General features: G+C 45.5%; 2 protein-coding genes across 2 annotated transcripts in view; one reads left to right on the top strand and one right to left on the bottom strand.

Moving 5' to 3' along the window:
• Positions 1 to 539: 539 nt before the first annotated feature.
• On the top strand, positions 540 to 2,838 carry RXFP3 (relaxin family peptide receptor 3). The gene has a single exon (XM_036107450.2). It carries the CDS (start codon positions 1,166 to 1,168, stop codon positions 2,540 to 2,542), a length of 1,377 nt encoding a protein of 458 aa, XP_035963343.1. The 5' UTR covers positions 540 to 1,165; the 3' UTR covers positions 2,543 to 2,838.
• Positions 2,839 to 7,363: 4,525 nt separating this feature from the next.
• The window catches only part of SLC45A2 (solute carrier family 45 member 2), a 33,855-nt gene continuing 19,130 nt past the window's right edge, over positions 7,364 to 22,088 (bottom strand). The window contains exons 3-7 of the mRNA XM_036107442.2: positions 21,019 to 21,344; positions 15,888 to 16,031; positions 15,070 to 15,193; positions 9,945 to 10,159; positions 7,364 to 7,629 (exon numbers count right to left, since the gene is read on the bottom strand). Of these exons, the coding sequence (XP_035963335.2) occupies positions 7,408 to 7,629; positions 9,945 to 10,159; positions 15,070 to 15,193; positions 15,888 to 16,031; positions 21,019 to 21,344 (1,031 nt within the window). The 3' untranslated portion in view covers positions 7,364 to 7,407. The remainder of the gene's footprint in view (positions 7,630 to 9,944; positions 10,160 to 15,069; positions 15,194 to 15,887; positions 16,032 to 21,018; positions 21,345 to 22,088) is intronic.

The raw sequence follows: 22,088 nt of genomic DNA on the forward strand, positions 1-22,088 counted from the left end.
GACGCTTTGAAAATCCTGACAGTCACAGGCACCAAGTAAAGTGGTTAGATAATTAAAGAAGGAGAAGCGGAGCTTGTGTTTGTCTATCCGGTTAAAGCCCATCATCTGACTTAGGGTCTGGGCATGAAGAGGTTGCTCATTGCTTTTAAAAACAAAAATGGGCAAGAGATCGTGAATTTTTAGAACCATCTTTCATCAAATGGGATCATTTCAAAGATAAAGTGGGAGTAAGAAAGAAAGAAAAAAATTTCTAATACCTGTAGTTATGTTTGGGAATAAGAAAGAAAAAGGGATCGCAAATCAAAGCCGACTCTTTCTCCAGCAACAAAGGAAAATAAAGGGTTACAACCATGTCCTGAAACTTTGAAGTGGAAAAGGGGAATCAGCTAGTGGGCTCTGCCCCCTACCCACAGCTTCCTCCTCCCGGAGGCGGGCGTGGCGAAGTTCAGCACCTCGGAAAGCGCCCCCTCTCCCCCGCGCGGGGGTTACGCATGCTCCCTGGGAGCCCGCAGCCTAGGCTTTGCGGGTACAACTATAACTCGGGTGGCCGCAGCTGGCGACTCACTGGGAGCTGACAACAGCGGAGAGGTGAAGGCGCGAGGCAGCTGGGTAGACATCGAAAGACCTCCAGAGGGTCAGAGCGAGGTAGACGGAACTCTCCTTTTTCTCTCAAAGGACAGAAACCTCGTCCAAGCAGCAGCGGAGGGAACCGACAAAGGTATTTGAAAGAGAAGGAGCGAGCCCCCAGTAGCGCTCCTGAGCGGCAGGGTGGGTATAGGCTAGTGCCCAACAAAGGCAGTGGGGGAACGTCTGAATCGTACGGCAAGGACCGGGAGACTCCGACCTTGGCCAGAGAACCCTTGGGCGCCCACCGTTCGCCTCAGAAGCTGCGCTAGAACTCCCCTCCAGAACAGACGCCAAGCGCAACTCCGGCGTCCGAGGCTGTGTACCCCGCGCGGGGAAGCGTTTGGCACCTAGTTTCCGGGAACTATCTGCAGCTGCGGCTTTGAAAGCTCCCACGCACGCCCTGCGCCCTCGCCGGGACAGAACCCCCAGCGAGTTGGACTGGCTTCGGTCTTGACTGCACTCTCCCCCACACACACCCCGGATCATGACCTAGAAGCCCCTGCGCTTGCAGGTGGTCGCTGCCGCCACCACAGTCACCATGAATAAGGAGGCTGGCGGAGACGAGCTCGCAGAACTCTTCAGTCTGATCCCGTACCTTCTACAGGCGGCCAACACCAGCGGCAACGCGTCGCTGCAGCTCCAGGACTTGTGGTGGGAGCTGGGGCTAGAGCTGCCGGACGGCGCGGCGCCGGGGCATCCCCCCGGCACCGGCGGGGCGGAAAGTGCGGACACCGAGGCGCGGGTGCGGATCCTCATCAGCGTGGTGTACTGGGTGGTTTGCGCGTTGGGGCTGACCGGCAACCTGCTGGTGCTCTACCTGATGAAGAGTAAGCACGGATGGCGCAAGTCCTCCATCAACCTCTTCGTCACCAACCTGGCGCTGACAGACTTTCAATTCGTACTCACCCTGCCCTTCTGGGCGGTGGAAAACGCTCTCGACTTCAAATGGCCCTTCGGCAAGGCCATGTGTAAGATCGTATCCATAGTGACGTCCATGAACATGTACGCCAGCGTCTTCTTCCTCACCTCCATGAGCGTGGCGCGCTACCGCTCGGTGGCCTCGGCTCTTAAGAGCCACCGGACCCGAGGGCATGGCCGGGGCGACTGCTGCGGCCAAAGCCTGGGGGACAGCCGCTGCTTCTCAGCCAAAGCACTGTGCGTATTGATCTGGGCCTCCGCCGCGCTGGCCTCGTTGCCCAACTCCATCTTCTCCACGACCTTCAAGGTGATGGGCGAGGAGCTGTGCCTGGTGCGCTTCCCCGACAAGTTGCTGGGCGGAGACAGACAGTTCTGGCTGGGCCTCTACCACTTGCAGAAGGTGCTGCTAGGCTTCGTGCTTCCGTTGTGTATCATCAGCCTGTGCTATCTTCTGCTGGTGCGCTTCATCTCCGACCGCCGCGTGGCTGGGACCGAAGGAGGAGCCTCAGCGGCCCGGGGCGGCCTGGCCGCAGCCAGCGCCCGGAGACGGTCCAAGGTCACCAAGTCAGTGACCATCGTGGTCCTATCCTTCTTCCTGTGTTGGCTGCCCAACCAGGCGCTCACCACCTGGAGCATCCTCATCAAGTTCAACGCGGTGCCCTTCAGCCAAGAGTATTTCCTGTGCCAGGTATACGCGTTCCCGGTGAGCGTGTGCCTGGCTCACTCCAACAGCTGTCTCAACCCCATCCTCTACTGCCTGGTGCGCCGCGAATTCCGCAAAGCGCTCAAGAGTCTACTGTGGCGCGTCGCGTCGCCTTCCCTCACCAGCATGCGCCCTTTCACGGCCACCACCAAGCCAGAGCCCGAGGATCAGGGGCTGCAGGCCCTGGCACCTCTCCACCGGACCGCGGAGCCTGACCTGGTCTACTACCCGCCCGGCGTGGTGGTCTACAGTGGGGGGCACTACGACCTGCTGCCCAGCAGCTCCGCCTACTGACTCGGGCCCAGGGGGCACAGTCGCTGCGAAGTGGCCTTCCCCGAGTGGGGCAAGAGGAGAGCGGATTAGGAGATGCTGGGGGCCCACGGGATCCAGAGGTAGGAGGGACCAGGATAGGTAAAGGCGTAAAGGAGCAGCCTGTGAAAAGGCGGGGGAGGGGAGGCTGTCTGCGGAGAGGGAAGGCTTCCAAACCGGGTGGAGAGAGGACGCTGGCAAACGGGCCGAGGTCAACCTCACAGGGCTAAGCCACCAGCCTGCGTCCCCTTCTCCCCACATACGCCTCTTCCTCCCTTAAGCTGTTAACCCTGGGCGGGGGTGGGGGGCGCGCAGAAGCGGGAAAGGAATCAAGAACGTAGAGAAATTGGGGCACGAGGAAGTGGGGCTCAGCCAAAGGTGCGCAGACAATTGAGCGCATTTATTCCAGCCACTTTTATGGAGCTCTTGAAGGGGTCCTCCAAGTGCATCCAACCGCGGGAGCCGCCTACAAAACCTTTCCTTTGCGCCTTGGCACGCGAGGCCACCACAGCGCCATCTGACTTGCTGCGTGGCTGCGCAGGAGACCTAGTTCGCGAATAAGAAACTTCTTCGGAGTCGGAAGGAAGTAGTGACCACCCCGATCCGCCCTCCAGAGAAAGGCACCGCGAGAGGGGCACCTCCCAGGGGGGCATTGTATCGTTTATCATCCCGGACAGAGCGAGTGGCTCTGCGGGAGCCGGACCGCGACTCTGCGCTTAGATGTCACCCGAGGCAAAATACTTGTCTCCAACACGCGCTAGCGATTCGCTGGGGAGTGGCCTCACTGCGGGAGGGAGCGGATGCAGTGTGATGAGACGGACTGAAGAGAGACCTCTTCGGGCCACCGCCTCTAAAGGAAAAGGGGAGCTGACGTGCTCCTTGGTGACCGAGTAGGAAGTGAGTGCGCCAGGCGCTGGCCGCCGGGACGTCCGGGTTCCCCGGAGAGCGGAGGGGGCTCCTGGAAACACTCCGCGCTGCAGGTGAGCTGTGCCCTGGAGCAACTTGACAAGGTCTGAGTAGACAGGCCTGGGAGTGGGGGCGTCTCTGCAGCGCCCCCCCCCCCGCCCCCCAGCCCTCACTCTTCGCGAATCCGGATGTCCCTTTGATAGCGGCTTGGGACCAATCAGTAGAGGGATGGCTCCGCCAGAGTTTTTGTAGGCTTAGATAGAAAACTAAGAGATGCTGTAGAAATGTGCAGGGGCGGGGGGAAAGGGGGGTGCTCCTGGAAACCAAATTTCAACAGGAGGGGTGGGGTGGGAAAGGGAACGGAAGACTCAAGTAAAATCTGTCCTAAAGGGAAGAGAGTACAGAGAGTCTGTTCTAGGGGGATCCTCAGAATTTCTGGTGTGGGGTTCTCTCTTTCTCATGATATGGAGAGGACAAGGTGGGGAGTAAGACTTCCCATAGGACACACCTTAACCAAGTTCCATTTATTCTAAGCAGTGCTCTGCACAGTGAATGAGTATTATGAATTCTTCTGTAACCCCCAGGCAATCTAGGGAACCATCTCTGAAGAGTGACACGTTTCTTATGACAATTCTGTTCTGGTCACAGCAGTTTAATCCTTTCTTGAGGATGCTTAGAGAATGGGGATCAAATATCAGTCTATCCACCCAACTGCTAGTTTTGACAGAGGTGCTTCTGTTCTCTTTGGCGATCTAGCTTGGGGTAAAACAGCAACAACAAGAAAAACCCAGCAACGTGGGCATCTACTGCTGTGGTTATTTTAACACAATAAATAATCATTATACAAACATGTCTGTTTAAATAACCTCTCAAACTGTAAATCTTTTTGTAATTTTGTTGGAAATTTCCGTATATTGTCTGAGATTTAAGGGTAAGTGTGACCATCTACAGCCCTAGCGTCCTTTATCCTGCTTTCTGTGACAAAACACAGTGCAATTACTAAGCATTCATACCTTTGCCACAAAAACAAAAGCTTCCTGATTTCCTCAATCCTGAGCAGTCTTGAGAAGTTAACTTTTTTAGAAAACAGAATAATGCTTTTGTTTTAAAGCAGTCAAATTAGGGACCCACCCGTGGCTGGCTCAGTCAGTAGAGTATGTGACTTTTGATCTCTGGTTCCTAAGTTCAAGCCCCATCTTGGGTATAGGGTTTACTTTAAAACATAAATATATAAAGTAGGCAAATTAGTCTTTCTTTGCCCTTTAGGAAGAAAAATTATTGATAGATATTGAATAGCGATTGGGCTAATAAAAATTGAACTGCAGGGCGCCTGGATGGCTCAGTTAAGTGTCTGCCTTCGGCTCAGGTCATGATCTCAGGGTCCTGGGATTGAGTCCTACATTGGGCTCTCTGCTCAACGGAGAGCCTGCTTCTCTCTCTCCCTTTGCCCTTCTCCCTGCTCGTGCTCTCTCTCTCAAATAAATAAATAAAATCTTTTAAAAAAATTGAACTGCAAGCCCCTCCAAGTCCCCAAAACAAAATAAACATGCAAGTGAACACCCAGAAAGAACAAATAATAGTAGCTTGGCAGTGTATCCATGTATAGTGTTGATATTAGACTCTTATTGAGAGATTCTCTTTATCAAAGGAACTTGCCATTTCAATTCTGACAATAAAATACTGTGTTGGTAGCTTGGGGTTTTTAGGAAAGTATGTTGAAGTGTGTGCTTCTGCTGTGATGGACACTAGAAAAATGGAAGGGGCTAGGGACAAGGCCTTCATGAAAGAACACTGCGAAAAGAATCAACTGGTCCCCATCTGAACCTGAGGGCTTGTAAGAACATGGCTGGAGGGAGCAAAAACTATGACTTCTGTCTACCACAAAGACAAAAAATGAACTAGGCAATGGCCACATTTTTTTTTTTTTTTTTGAGTGCCAGTTGCATGCCAAGCCCTGTACTGGGTGCTGAGATGGCATATACCAGCTGGACACACTACTGACTTTTACATCTAGAAGGAGACAGAGCCATGTCCACAAGGTACGTAAGTAATGGAACAGTGAGTTGAATGTCATAGCAAGGACTAAAAGAAAGTGCTATGGGAATATAAGGGATAGAAAGCTTGGTTCTGCTGGCGGGGGGCGGGAGTCAGAGACTTCCTCACCAAAATAGTACTTGAGATGGACCTAGAAATATGGGTACAATTTAGATGGGCAGGAATGCCCATTTAGACAGGCAGTGGGGACATAGAGAGGACATTTGAAGCTGAAGAAAATTAATGATTAAAGGTTTGAGATTGGAATGTCTGCTGCATGGTGGGGGGAAGCAGGAAGCAAAGCAGTTTGGCTTCCTTTTCTTCTACAGAATTTTCTGGGATTTCTGTTCAGAATTTAGGTGTCCCTGTATTTGTTTTATTTGTCTGGGAATGGAACATTTTTGTCCCAGAGAGAACATGCCATTGGTATACTGAGAACAAGTACTTGAGTTCCCAAAGGTGGTTAAAGGCTTTTAAAATTGGCTTCTATCCACTCATTCAAACCTCAGTGGAGTTGAGTTGAAAGAGCCCAGTGTTTATTTGAATATTTGAGTGTGTGAGAGTGCATATGTATGGGGGGGGGGGTGCATGCTCTAGCACCTTTCTTCATGCCAGCAACCCATCCAGTACTCCAGCTGAAAAGAGCTTCACTCATAATAAAGACCATGCCCTGTGATTGGCCAAAGATGACGACTTTTAACTTCTTGGAGTCCAGGTAAGATGGTCCTCAGCTGCAGGTCACTCTCCTAGCTCACCCATTCATTGATTTCAAAATCTTCAACCACCAGAACAGTCTTTGGAGAAATGATCAGGAAATAAACATTGAACTCCGCAAATAATTCCATTTTTAAGCCCTACAGAGGTCAAGGACAGGTGGGTAAAGCAAGCGAGGTAGCTGTTTCTTTTATAAAGGTGCTGTTTCTTTTATAAATGTAGGGTACTGAGTCACATGGGGTCCTCTGAGCATTTGCTCATCATCATCCCACACTTATCAGGAAGGAAGCAGGTATCGATTGTCCCTGATCGTTCCTCTAACTCAGTCATGACCTTGCAGCTCTGGGATAGATAATGTGATGGAGAGGGAGGAAGGCAGACTGGGGAAGATGGAGTGGTTTTGAGTGTTGACTGTCTCATGTAATTTATTGAATACTGTACTGAAAGGGAAAAAAAACTGCAGAGCTGTATGGGGACAGAATGGTCAATGTACCAGTTGTTCACCTTTGGGATCATGAGGCTGACTGGGAGCTGAGCTATCACTGCCTAGCGTCATGAGAGAGGAATATACCGCATATCACCCAGAAAAGATCAAAATTCAAAATTCGAAGTATGGGTTTCTACTGAATGAGCATTGCTTCCCAACTATCATAAAGTAGAAAAAAAAAAAAAGTTAAGTTGAACCATTGTAAGTCAGGGACTATCTGTCTATATGAGCAAATTAAATACGAATTAAATATGAGTAAATTAATATCATAAAATAAATCATCAGCAGTATTTTGAGTATTGGTGACTTAATGAAAAATATGACCCTCTGACAAAATACGGACCTCTGATTAAGAAAAAAAAACCCACATGATAGAATAGACCCAATTTGTCGTGTGTAGAACTAGTCTGCTTCTCGAGTTTTGTCAAGGCCAGAAATAGCCTGAGGTGGAGGCGCTCTCTCCCACACTCAACCTTTGCCCCAGTGAATGGAGGCAGAGCCCAATCTTTTCTAAGATAAATGATGCCCGAAAGCTGGAAACTGTTGTGCAGAGAGCTGGCAGAAAGTGAGGTGTGGGCAGACGGCTGAGGCTGAGGTCTTATCACAGGGCATCCAATGGGCAGACCCTAAAACTGCAGAGCCCAAAAAAGAGACTGATTTCCTGCCATGGACTTCCCTGTGTCTGAGGGAAGGGACAACGTTTATTGACCTAATCCACGTATCTAACAAAGAGAGCCACAAAACAGGAGCCGATCAGTGCCAACGCAGAGGCCGTGATCACCACGATGCCGCTCCCAGCCTTGCTGACCAGAAAGCCCAGGCCACCTCCAACCAGGATCTGCGCCAGCTGCACCATGCAGGTGAGGACGGCGCAGGCCAGGCCCTGCCCTCTCTCACCGCCGTCCTCGCTCCCTCCCGGGGCCTGCTGTCTCTGCAAGGGAAACACAGGAACACGCTTCATCTACAGCCACTGTGCTTTAGGGCAGAAGTTGGCGCACACTTTTTCTGTGAAGAGCCAGATGGGAAATCCTTTCAGCTTGTGGGTCCCATGGTCTTGGCTGCAGCTACACAACCTGTTCAAGACCAAGTCTTAAACTCCCCTGTTAATGCCTAGGAAGGTTAAATGGTTAAGATATGCAAAATTATCTCTTCCTAAGAAGTCAATAAGTAGGGGCACCTGGGTGGCTCAGTTGTTAAGTGTCTGCCTTTGGCTCCGGTCATGATCCTGGGGTCCTGGGATCAAGCCCCACATCGGGCTCCCTGCTTGGGGGGAAGCCTGCTTCTCCCTCTCCCACTCGCCCTGCTTGTGTTCCTGCTCTCGCTATATCTCTCTCTCTCTCTGTCAAACAAATAAATAAAATCTTTAAAAAAAAAAAAGAAGTCAATAAATACAATGTAATGGAAACTCAATAAATATGCCATTCCTTTCCTTCCATCGTGTTAGAAGTTCAAATATGTATAAGAAGGATATTGAAGCACAGATCTACATAGGAGAAGCAACATGAAAAAAAAAAAAAAACGTTTCAACCTTTCAGAATGCAGTTGGTCTGAATTGGTTGATAATGTTGCCATTCACCAGGTGTCTTTTATGTGCTGGGCCTTACACAAGATTCTTCGGCTTGTGTCGCTTCGCTGCTTCACCGCATCCTCCCCTCCTCCCGGGTTGCACATACTATCATCCCCATAGAACAACAATAATACTAACTACCATTTTTTGAGTCCTTCCCAGGTGCCAGGTAGGCATGATGCCAGGCACCCCACTTGCACTACCTTGTTTAATTTCATTTTCCAACCACTCCTTAAGGTGGGCTTATTTTTCCTATTTGCTTGATTAGGAAGCTCAGGCCCTAGAGTCTGAATGATAATTCCTATACCATTAAGTAAAAAAAAAAAAAGAAAAAAAGCATTGTGCAGAAAAAAGCACATTATACTTTGAATACGAGAAGAAAAGTAGGAAAACAGATTCATACTTGCTTGATGTTCATTTTAAAATACTGGAAGGCTAAACAAGATAAAGAAGAACCTAGCAAGGGGCTCACGCGTAAGCCCTGGAGGGCGATAGGAAAGGTGTCAGTGGGAGCCACTTCGGGAGTGTGCGTGGAAATGGTTGGCATTGTTGAACCATGTGAACATACTGCCTTATCGAAAAAGGAACTCATTTTAAGGGATATTTAATAAATAAACGAGTAACACGCCCTGTGTCGCACACCTGCAAAGTAGGGGTGGCAGGATTTGAATCCAGGTTTCTCTGAGTCCAAAGCTTGTGTGTTGTGCCCTGGTACCCCCTAACTGCCCCCTAGGAGGGACGGTTCTGCATGATAACCGTCTCTAACAGCAAGACCCTTGCGTGCATCGGAACATTAGTGACACTGATTGCCAGGGGGGTGAGGACAGCCACAAACTCTCGTTTGGAAGGTTCTAACTCCTGGTGCCACTTCGCCCTGCGGCCTTTGCCAGGTCAAGGGATAGGGAAAGCGGCGAGCATTGCAGCCACATAAACGTGTTTCTGCAGCGTCACACTGTGATAGAGTGAGCTGGAAGTTACCTCTTCAGCTCTTGTATCACTACTCCAGCTAAGGAAAGGTGATGCCTATTTTCATGGAGAAAAAGTGACATCTTTTGAAAAGAAGAGGTGGTTTTCTTAGAGCAGAAACACCAACCCACTCTTGTTGGGGGGCAGCACGGTGCCTTGCCCTCCAGCCTGAGCCTCAAGGCAGAGCTGGGGCAGGCCTCCCTGGAGGCAGCTGGTGGGGTGACCACCTGCAACCTCAGCTTTCCTCCTTGCACGCAGGGTCTGACTTGCTAAAACCTGGTCTCCAAGGGAAATCTCCTACCTTTAACCAACGATTCCCAGAAATTCCACCTTGCAGCCATTGGGGTGGGTGCCGGTGCAGGTGAAATGCTGCAGGTGCTCGGGACATTGGGGCAGGCGTCAGAGTCCCCAGGTTCCCCTTTCTTTGTCTCTGTGTGATAACCAGGGGGGGCTTGTTTCTCAGCATTACTGAGCCTTCTTTTCCTAATCAGATACCGGAGGGTAACTGGACCTGCTCTACAGCTCTCCAGGTGCCCAGGGCTTCCGAGTAAGGAGGGGGGTGTGGGCTGCGAAGGTGGTCATGCTTTGGCCAGACCATCATTACATTTGGCTGGGCATTTTAGAGTTGCTGTTCCAAGACCCTGATTCTCCAGCTCTGCCCTGTACTTTCCTACCACATCCCCCCAGCCTTCCGGTGAGGTTCAATGACGCACCTTCTCCTCCTGCTCCTCGCGGTGGTACTTGGCAATGAGGTTAAAGGGCACAATGTACAGAGTGCTGGACATCACACCAAACAAGGTACACAGAGCCAGGGTGGAGTAGACGTTCGGGAAAAGCCCAATAAATCCCGTCCCCAGGCCAAATAGCAAATACCCCATGAAGTAAAGACCCTTTAATCCGATGTAGGATACCAAAGGTTTCTGCAAGTCTGTGGGGAGAAGAAAGAAAGAAATTACACCTGGAAGTGCCTCACAGCATTTGGTAATTTCAGACAATCTTTTCTTTTGAAGATTCACTTTTTTTTAGGAGCTTTCCTTTGATACCGAATCAGGAACAAAAGAACCTCCTTATCTTTGCTTCAAAATAGCTGGCTTTTGGAATCGGTTTTAAATCCTGTGCATGCAGAGGGCTGGAAATTGTCTTGCTAGGTTGGTTTTTTTTCCCACAAGTAAGGACCAGGCGCCGTTCTGGCAGGCAGCTGAATAGCAACAGGATGCAAAGAGGTGCTGGAAAAGCGCACCTTGGCTATGGGACTGTGGGGGTGCAAGACGTGGAAGAAAAGTGGGTCCTTCTAATTCAGAGTCTGGCCTAACAGGACACAAACAACAATCCAGGCCTATCTTGGCCCCATGGCCCAAAGTCAGGTTGGAGGCAACTGAAACAACCAGATTTTAAGAATGATCCAAGTCATCTGGTCCCTCCATCTCCATTTGAATGTCATCTGCATACCTGAGAAGGAAGCCAAAGAATGTTCTTTGTCTAAAGACAGGTTCCCTGACTTGCCAACACTTCCCAGGCTGGTGAGGGGCCCTCACTGTACCCAGCACCTCCCCATTGCGGGCTCCCTCCCTGTCAGTCCATTCCCATCACTTCTCAAAACCTCAGGTTCCTCATCGAAAAAAACCTATACAAACAAATGGAACTAATAAAACCCTTCTTTGTGGTTGTTGTCAGGATCAAATGAAATCCAATGCTTGTGACATCATTCAGCCCAGTGCCAAGCACACAGAAGACATCCCGTTAATGGTGGCTATTGTCATTTCAACAAATACAGGCTTGGCTGAGGCTGAAGATGGTTATCTCTTAACTTGGTTCCCCACCCAGCAGGTAAATTTGGCTTGCTCATGAAAGTACTCTAGTAGAGTTCATTCTTAAAAATTGAAAATTCTGCTTTACAATGTTTTACTATGTTTATGTTCTGCTTTACAATGTTTTACAATGTTTACTATGTTCTACCATGGTAGGAGAATTCCCTAAAAAACTTCAGTCTTTCAGAGCACCTGGGTGGCTCAGTCATTTAGCGTTTGCCTTCCACTCAGGTCATGATCTCAGGGTCATGGGATGAAGCCCTGCATCGGGCTCCCTGCTCAGTGGGAAGCCTGCTTCCCCCTCTTCCACTCCCTGCTTGTGTTCCCTCTTTCACTGTGTCTCTGTCAAATAAATAAATAAAATCTTAAAAAAAAACAACAACAACAACAAAAAACTTCAGTCTTTCTTTTTTAAATAGCTGTTTCTCATCCATAGGCTCCCTATCTTTCCCCTGGCCATTCTACTGGAACACGAACCCAGGGGATAAATGATAAAGACCGAAATGTGTCTATTCAAGAATGAAATTCTCCCTATCTGTCCAAATAACTGTTGGATTCACATCACAGAGACAAGAAACCTAATCTGTATTAAATTTGAATCAATTATGAAACTAAATACTGTCTCAGATCATCCCATGGAAGTCAAAGCTCTGAAAATGACAAGTGGGCAACGTTGCTTCCTCTATTAAGTTCATACCATCCCTAGGGGGCTGTTGTCAAGGTTGAGAGAAAAAGCAGTATAGAGCTAGGTCAGTTTCTGTTTGCTTAATGATTATATTTATACAAAAAATGTAATCTAGGTGTCTCAGTACCTAAAAGACACCATCAGTATTCACTGGGGAAATGCTCTCATCCAATATGTAGGCCAGCCAAGAAGAAGGCAAAGAAGCATAAAGAGCTATTTGGAAACATAAGTAACTTCAGAACAAAGACTGAAAGCCAAGCAAAGAATCCTTTATCCATGAAGAGAAATCAGTAAGTGTAAGGGTAAATCTGACTCGCCCTCCACTGGGTCTAATACCCAGTCATAGTTATGTCCTCACACTGTGCCTCTCATTAGGATTGGAGATAAATGACGGATTTAAGCACCAGCTAGGACTAGTAATGTCGGATATGATAAATTGGCTACATTTCAGTACTCGATATTGCTATTTTCATGGATCTAAGTATGCTTGCTATGCAAAAGGAACTTGAAAATACCATACCTCACCCTCCACCCCAGCAGCCAGATTGCCCTGCCAAACTCCATCTGGATAGAAATTCCAGATCTGCCTCTGATGTTATGTGATGAGTCCAAGATAGATGGTGCGCTCTGGAACTGAAGGAAAAGATTGATTCTGCTCAGGGTGGGTTAGAGTGCAGGGGGAAAGAACTTGGAAGATTTAACAGACAAGGTCCATTGGAGCTGAGTCTAAAAGCATGATTAGCAGTTGTCTAGATGTGGAATTAGAGCATCTGGAGAAGGAGAAACTAAAGGCAGTAGGAAATACACAGAGCTGAGAAAGTCTGTGTAGTGAGTCATCAGGGGTAGTGAATCTGAACAGGAGTGAGAGAGGTCAAAGTGTGAACGGGACCAAACTGAAAATCATGGAATGCCAGGCTGAGGACTTTGACTTTATCTTATGGTCACGGAGAGCTCCTGAAGATCCTTAAGTTCTGGTTGGTATTTTATAAATAAAATTTTAGCTCTAGTTCAAATGAAAGGGATCCCATAGGGGCACCTGGGTGGCTCAGTCGTTGGGCGTCTGCCTTCAGCTCAGGTCATGATCCCAGGGTCCTGGGATCGAGCCCTGCATTGGGCTCCCTGCTCGGTGGGAAGCCTGCTTCTCCCTCTCCCACTGCCCCCTGCTTGTGTTCCTGCTCTTGCTATGTCTCTGTCAAATAAATAAATAAAATCTTAAAAAAAGAATTAAAAAAAAAGAAACTTACTTTTAAAAAAAAGGGGATCCCATAAATTTATATATTAATATAACTTTGGAAAACTATTCAAATAATAGTTTATTGTACACAGGGCTTTTAACTCAAAGGGCCTAAAAATAACATGCATTTTAATCTTCAAGTGCAATGAAATTCATACAAGAACTAAGACTAGACTAATGGGATGTCCCTAGTAGGGATTCTTTGAGAAAAAATTATTTTTTAATTGACACAAAACTAAAATGCATATTACTTGTGGGAAAATGGACTCCTTTGACAAGAATGAGGGTAGTAGTAAATAGTACCCCCAGGTCTTGAAAGCACAAAGGGATTGAGATGAATAATGAGACCCTTTTAGTCTACCAATCTCGGATTCTATTTTAAGTACTTGAAATCTTCCTCCTGCGATTTTCTTAGTTCATGCACTCTAGGGGAAAAAGGTAGAAATATAAGCTTTAAGCCACTATTATTTGGTTATCATAAATTTTAAATTAATAAAGTTTATGGTTTCATGATTACTGGGCTCCTGAATTCCTTACATGTTTGTATTAGGTCACCTTTTCCCAACTGTGCTATATTTTGAAGAGATTTGTTGATCTTGAAGCAGGTTTCCTGCTGTGCTGTGGCTAGGTGGAGGTCAGACAAGGGGTCATTATATGCATTCACTCTCTTCCCCCACTAAGAAGCACACTTCAATGGCAGAACGTGTGCCCCTGAGAATGGTAACAGGGATTGTCCTCCATCACTTCCCCCTCTCCCACCTGGGCCATAACCCTGCTGTCCCTTGCGCCTACCCAAAGCTTAGAGCTCTGAGTTGGGGGCCAACTATCTCCCCATAATCCAGGAGGAGCTCCCATTATTATTAGAAGCCCAATTTCCATCCCAAATGGGGGAACCTGCATACATTTTATAGGCTAGACTATTTCACTTAATTCAGTGTATACAGGTCTTAGAGATTTCCATATACATTGGCAGGCACCAAATGAGACTAGGGTTATAGTATATTAGTTTGGGATTGTTTAAAACCAGTCACAAGGATGTCTGGGTGGCTCAGTCTGTTGAGTGACTGACTCTTGATTTCAGCTCAGGTCATAATCTTGGGGTCCTGGGATCGAGCCCTGCATTGGGCTCTGAGCTCAGCTTGAAGTCTGCTTATCCCTCTCCCTCTGCTCCTCCCCCCATGCTCTCTCTCTTTTTCTCAAATAAATAAAATCTTTAAAAAACACAATAAATAAATGAAACCAATCACAGAAATCTCTTTGTTTGCAATGTCTTTACAACTAAAACTTAGCTAAGTGGGGGTTAATCAACTCTGGTCCCCATGGAAAGCTAGTACCTGAGAAAGAAAGTTGTCATCCTCAATCCTGGAATAGTGCTCCTGTGACATACTTCCCTCCCCACCTGAGCTAAGGTCATTTTGCATGTTAATTCTGTCACCTAGCATATTAACCATCCCTCCTATGTTCTGTCATATACAGATCTAATAAGCCTATCTGTGAAACTCCACCAATGATCTTATTCCAGTAGAACATAGACTTGATGCTAATCAATACTCAGAGCAGGGACTCTAGCCCTTGTGCATCTAATACTCCACCATCTTATTTACAAGATTTCCTTTTATTTTCCAGGGAACTTTGATCAAGAACCCATGGACTCCAAGGAAAAAGTAATCAATGAGGAAAATAACATAGAATTCAATATGGCAAAGGATACTTCTTGTGGTCCTTTCTAAGGGTCCTTTCTGATCTCCATATATTTATCAAGAATCTGGTATTTTATTTTATTTTATTTTATTTTATTTTATTTTATTTTATAGATTTATTTATTTGAAAGAGAAAGAGCAAGCATGAGTAGGAGGGGCAGAGGGAAAGGGAGAGAAAATCCAAAGCAGACTCCACACTGAGGGAGGAGCCTGACATGAGGCTCGATCTCATGACCCTGAGATCACGACCTGAGCTGAAACCAAGAGTCAGATGCTTAACCGACTATGCCACCCAGGCAACCCAAGGATCCGGTATTTTAAAAAGCAAAAAAATAAATATAGAAATATAAAACTCAAGATTCTGCTAGACCAGAGCCCTCTAGACGATACCTTCAGGAGGAAGAGACTTACAAGAATAAAGTGAGGAAAACACGGAATTGATGCACAAGCCCCAACATCCAACCTCGACCCCTCTTTCGTAGATGAGAAACTCTGTGGAGTTGTGTGCAGCGTAGGGATCCCCTTGGTACACAATCTGAAAGAGAGATTTGGGACCATTGAGATACAAATGCAGTGTGGTAGGGACTCCCTTTCATGCGCTCTGCTTCTCCATCCTTGGGGAGTGACATGTCCCTGCCCGGGGGCCCTTCCTAAGACACAGAGCTCATTCTCCCATGACCACATCACCCCTTTCATCCTTTTATGCTTCTACTCAAGGACCTTCCAGAAGTCCTAATGCCATCAAGTCTAAACAATATTTCCCTGGATCACTAACACCTTTCTTTCCACCTAACATCTGGCCCCCGCCTAACTTAGGCAACCCTGCCACCCTTCTTCTGATACAGCCAACAGGCTTCTGACTCATCTCCACACATACCATTCTTATTCCTGCTTGGAATGTTTTCTCCCTCTTCTCTCTCTGTCCAACTCCCATTCACCTTTCAAGGCCTGGATCGTACTATACCTCCTTCATTAAGCCTGCCATGACTACTGCAGCTCACACTGATTCTTCCCTGTCTGTTGTATTTGATCAAGTACTGGTCCCATAGAGATGTCTAGGGTGTAGTAACTTGGCTCCAGTTCCTGTCTGTAAGACAGCTTCTTGAATGTACTCTTTCTTACACTCTTACTGTGCCCATCCTAGGGGAGAGCCTAGAAGAAACTTGACAGGTGTTGAGTGATGGATTGATGTGCAAGTCAATGAGTATGTGCACAGACATGTTTATTACCTGGCCCATGAAATCTGTGAAGAAGAGCATGTTAGACAGGAAGGCGGTCCATCCAATGAAGTGGCTGATGCAAAGGCAGCGGTAGTGGGGAGGCATATTCACCAGCGCCCTCAGCAGTGACTTCATGGTCATTGCCTTCCTAGGCTGGAATAAAACATGAAACAGGTGTGACCTTCAGTGCAGACATGCAACCAGCTGTGTGAGCCAGAGCACACAGCCATGTTACATATCTGTCAGTTGATTACCCCACAGAGTCACACTTTCTTGGCATGGCACCAAGGTTTCCACGGAGAGGTCTTATAGGAGGTGTTCTGTTAAGTATGTGTGGATATTTAGCAGTTTCAGGCCCAAATAAGGCTTTGGAGAGCTAAAGGTAAAGGGACTGGAAATGGGGCTTGCTTTGGGCCAAGATGTAAGAGATATGTAGCATCCTGTCTTTGAGTGACAGAACCACTACACAAGGACAGAGCTCATAGATCTAACTAGCCCTTAGATGATTATAATTCTTAGATTTCTTGAATCTGAAAGTGTGGTAGGCTGAATTCTAAGATGGCCCCATGATCTCTGTCCCCTGCTGTTACCCCATAATTATGTTATGTTACATGGCAGTGGGATTTTGCAGATATGATTAGGGTTACTAATTTCTTGACTTTTAGTTAATCAAAAGGGAGATTATCTGGTGATTCTAACCAAATCACATGAGCCCTTTAAAAAGCAGAGAATTTTCTCCAGCTGGGAGCAGAAGAGGAAGTCAGAGAGTTTCAAAGCACAAAGGTTACTGGTTTTGAAGGTGGAAGGGTCACATGGAAGGGACCTTAGAGTGGACTCTAGGAGATGAGTGACTCCTGGCCATCAGTCAGCAAGAAAACAAGCACCTCAGTCCTATAATCACAAGGAACTGGATTCTACCTGAATGAGCTCAGAAGCCGATTCTTCCCCAGTTGAGCCTCCGGATGAGAATGCACCTCCATCAACAACTTGATTTCAGCCTTGTGAGACCCTAAGCAGAGAACCCAGTTGAGCCCACCCAGAATTCTGACCTATAAGACTGTGAGATAATAAATATGGTTTTAAGCTGCTCAAGGTAATTTGCTATGTAATTTGCTAGGTAGCACAGAAAATTGATACAGAGAGCCAATCATCTCCCTGCTCTTGGTCACGTACCTCTTCCCAGTTTATTTCTCTGGATCCTGCCATGAGCCAGCACACATAAATGAGCCCTATGTGGAGTCAGAGGTGAAAACAATATAGAAGACACACACACACACACACATACACACACATACCCACATTCTTTATTTTTTTTTAAAGATTTTATTTATTTATTTGACAGAGAGACAGACAGAGGGAGGGAACACAAGCAGGCGGAGTGGGAGAGGGAGAAGCGGGCTTCCCGCTGAGCAGGGAGCCCAATGTGGGGCTCAATCCCAGGACCTTGAGATCATGACCTGAGCTGAAGGCAGACGCTTAATGACTGAGCCACCCAGGCACCCCCCCCCACATTCTTTAATTTAGGCTTAAATTATGTTGAAACCAAAGGCTACACTATTTTTTTTGTATCAGAAACTTTGAGAAGATGAGAAATTTTGAACTATTGACACAACTGTTTTGAAATACAAAGAATAAAGCAGCTTTCAGCATCTTGTTATATAAGAGAAGAAAGAAACCTTTGGAATATTAAGACACTGAGACTATAAACATCAGTCATGGTGGGGTGATAGGTCTTTCTTCTCAGATCTTTATTTATTCTGAATCTCAACATAATGAAATTGAGTCCTGGCTAGTTTATTTATAAGGTGGTCTCCTGGGAGTTTCTATTTTAACTATAACAACATATTGTTTTATAACTCTTAACTTTATATAATAATGCTTTTTACTTCAATATTTATTGTGGAAAAATATATTTACTTATTGTAGATTTGTTATATAAATTGATTTTTTAATTTGTTAGTTTTGTAGTATTTAACCTACTGGCCATGACTAAACTGATCTTACACAGTCATCCCCACCCTTATGCATGGGGGATACATTCCAAGACCCCCAGTGGATGCCTGAAACTGCACATAGTACCAAAACCTATATAGACTATGTTTTTTCTTATGCACACATACCAATGATAAGGTTTAATTTATAAATTAGACACATTATGAGATTAACAACAACAATCATAAAATAGAACAATTATAACAATATACTATAATAAAAGTTGTGTGAATGTGGTCTCTCTCCCAAAATATATCATTATGTTGTACCTACTCTTCTTCTTATTCTTGTGATGACATGGGATGATAAAATGCCTATGGGATGAGATGAAGTGAGGTGGATGACATAGCATTAGGCTACTATTGACCTTCTGATGATAAATCAGAAGGATAATCTGCTTCCAGATGGCAGTTGACCACAAGTAACTGAAATGTGGAAAGTTAAGCTTCAGATAACTGGGAACAACTGTGCCTAGTCAGTATTTAAAACGTATAGACATTCCTTTGGAATTAGGAAAAATAACTTTTCTGCATGTAAAACATGGTAACTGTAAAAATAAATGTTGACTGGAAAAAAAAAAAACCTCAGTGATGCCTTGTTACTTTTTATTTGACCATAGGAAGAAGCTAAGGGTATAGAACAAAAAAACAACAGGGGTTCCTGGCTGGCACAGTTGGTAAAGCATAAAACTCTTGTTCTCAAGGTTGTAGGTTTAAGCCCCACGTTGGGTGTAAAGATTACTTAAAAAAAATAAATAAAATCTTTAAACAACAACAGCAACAGCCTGAGTTTCATGCCTCAGACTAAGTGATTTATTTTTACTTTTCTTCTTTTCTTTCCAAAAATGCAAAATTTTAAGATGTGAATGTGGCCAGTAAATATTCATCCCTCATTCCAAATATTAATTTATGCTTCTGCCTTATACATAATTTTCATCCTACTTTCATTGTTAATCTGTTTTCCTTTCATCCAAAAATAAATATGAACTTTCAAATTGTGCCTAGTAGTTCTGTAAAAGCTGGGAATGTAAATATTCAAAGCCCTTTGGGTATTTTCACTCAGAATGAAAATTCAGCTGACATCTTATTCTGTGACTGATTGATTCCCTTGGTGAAGTCCTTTCAATAGTTCTGAACCCTTGGGAGTTGCTTTACTTCACGTATTGTACACCTTTGTCAACTGGAGATTGGGGGGTGGTGGATTTATACATGAAAAAGGCACAGAGGCGAGAGTAGGAAAGAGAACTTCACAAGAGTACACTCAAAAGGAGACTACTGAAATGTTGAGGTAAGCAATGATGGCATGGAGGAATTGTCGATGAATTTTATGGGATCCAGTCTGAATCCTGAAATAATTCAGGCCTCCTCTTGCCATTAAAAAAAATAATAATCTCAGTTCTCAAACTGCACCACCACCCTCATTTTGGAAAGTGTATATTCTACCTTGGAATATAAGTATTGGTATAAATGGCTTATTATGGCCCCTGTTAGGGCTGTAAATTCTTGAGCATAGGAAGCAGAGATTAGTCAATTTCATGATCCCTAAATACCTAGTAATGCTTTGTACATACTTGGTACCTGAAGTAGTTTGTTGACTGAATAATGACTGTAATACACTTATATACTTATATAAAGCTTAAAAAGCACCTTTGCATGCTTTATCTTAGCTGAACAACCCAATAATCCTGGAAAATAGATAGGCCAGCCCATCAAGAGAAGTTGAACTCATAGAGATTCACTGAGCTTGTATGAAAGTTCTGTTAGAGCACAGATTAAATCTGTTCCTTGTTGGTGTGTGAGGTGCTCAGCCTTCTGTCAGGCTCATAATAGGCACTTGTACCTCACCCCTTACTATGTGGTAGGAACTTTGCATGGCTTATGTCATGGAATTTGCACAAAATCCTTGTAGGTAGATAGAATCACTTTCTTATTTTACAGAAACAAATGCCCAAGGTCATGCATTCCAGAGGTGGTAGAGGCAGGATTTGAACACCTATGCTCTTAATTTTTTTTTTTTTTTTAGAGAGAGACAGAGTGCCTGTAAGCATTGGGTGGGGAGGGGCAGAGGGAGAGGGAGAGAGAGAATCTTAAGCAGGCTCCACGTTCAGAGCAGAGCCCGACGCCAAAGCAGGGCTTGATCTCACCAACCTGAGATCATGACCTGAGCCCAAACCCAAGAGTTGGACGCTTAACTGACTGGGCCACCCAGGTGCCCCATATGCTCTTAATCTTCAGGCTCTTTACAGCAAGTGCCTGGTAATTGTTGAATGAATAATACAGGTCAGTCAGCTAGAGGAATCAAGATTTAAACCCAGGTCTTCCACAACCCCTTTGCCAGTGAGGGAATCCTTTGTACTTATATTAATGAGGTATTGTCATTAAACTCAGCTTGAAGGAGGATGCAGCTGTGCATCAGTGTTGTCCAAAAGAACTTTCTACAGTGATGGAAATGTTCTATATCTGCACTGTCCTGGACTGTAGTGCTAGGCCCAAGGATCTATTAAGCATTTGAAATGTGGCTAATGCAACTAAGGAACTGACATTTTAATTTATTTCATTTTAATTAATTTAAACTTAAATAGCCTTATGGGACGAGTAGCCAATGTATTGGTCAGCACAGTTCTAGCCTCTTCTCTCTGACAATTTCCCCTTAACCTAGTCCCATTTCTCTGTAATTTAGTAGAGTTTTTTTTTTTAATTTTTAAACTAATTAATTCACTGACCAGTTCACTGAAAATGGCCTAAAAAAAATATTTAATCAACTCATGAAATACAAATTCAACATGCCCAACCCAGTTACCAACCCAGGGATGCTGTCATTTGGAGGAACAAATTTATAATCCCAATCTAAGAGTTAAGATATTTCTTGAGGCCTAAAAATGGTTCCAGGCTTCTCTTATGGTCTAACATTTTGGAATTGGCTTCCTCTTCTCTACTCTGATGCTCTGAAAAGAATAAGAGGAAGACCAGAGGAAAATGCACACATTTTTAAAGTTTTAATTCAAAGGGATAAGAGCGAAAGGGGATTGGAAGATTCAATTAGACTTCACATCAAACAAGCCAACAAAACAAAGAATAATAAAAAAAAATAAGAAGAGTAAGAACAAGGATATTTTTCCTGAGTAAAGAAAAAAGAATTTGCATCTTACCTGTTCAGCAGGATTTTTGTTTTTTTCTCCCTTCAGTGTCAGCTCTGGGTTTACAGAACCGTTTTTAGCTTTCTCAATAGACCCATACTGGTACATTTTGTCTGATGGCAATGGAAAGTCCTGGGGGGCTTGCTGTGGGGATGTGTCCTTTGTAACATCTCTAAGTGGGGCTTCAGGAATACTGCAGAGATGAATAATAAAACACAAAGTGAGCACCAAGGCGGAGAAGAAGAACATGACCTGGAATTCTGTGCCCAGCATTCTTCCTATCTCCAGATGAGCCCAGTCGATGGCACCCAAAAGGTAACCCAAGGCACCTCCAAAACCTAGAAAGCAAGAAAGAGCTGTATTAGCATAGTTAGCAAACCATCTTCTCTTTTCATGGTGTCCAGGCACCCCCCCCTCCTTCAGTGGGAAAGCTCCCTGAGGACAGCAGAGACACCTGGTTATGATGGAGAGTTAACACAGCAGGAGGCCAAGACATCTACAGCCATGAAACACAGGTACAAGCTCAGTTCTGACATATACTTGCTGTGCCCTCGGCCTTCCTCACTCATAATGTGGGGGTAATGATAGAAGAGCAACCTACGTACGAGTAGGATCATGATTGGAAAATGGACTAGTCCCAGACACAAATATTGCCACCATCATAAGTCCTGTGGCCTTTCTAAACTGCACTCTCTAGGGGCGCCTGGGTGGCTCAGTCGTTAAGCGACTGCCTTCAGCTCAGGTCACGATCCCAGGGTCCTGGGATCGAGCCCCACATCGGGCTCCCTGCTCTGCTGGAAGCCTGCTTCTCCCTCTCCCACTCCCCCTGCTTGTGTTCCCTCCCTCTGTCTCTCTCTCTGTCAAACAAACAAAATAAAATCTTTAAAAAAATAAATAAAAAAAATAATAAACTGCACTCTCTAAACTGCTTCAGGACTAAAATTCCCCAGAGAGAACCAACCTCTGACTGCAGTGAAATTATTTGTATTGGCATTTATATGTTAATTAGCTTCTTAGCTTGACATGAGTTTGCAAAGATCAAACAGCTTTAAACTCTGTCTTCTTTTCTCTATTAGAAACTA

Source organism: Halichoerus grypus, chromosome 2 (assembly GCF_964656455.1).
Source record: "Halichoerus grypus chromosome 2, mHalGry1.hap1.1, whole genome shotgun sequence".
Taxonomy (NCBI): Eukaryota; Metazoa; Chordata; class Mammalia; order Carnivora; family Phocidae; genus Halichoerus; species Halichoerus grypus.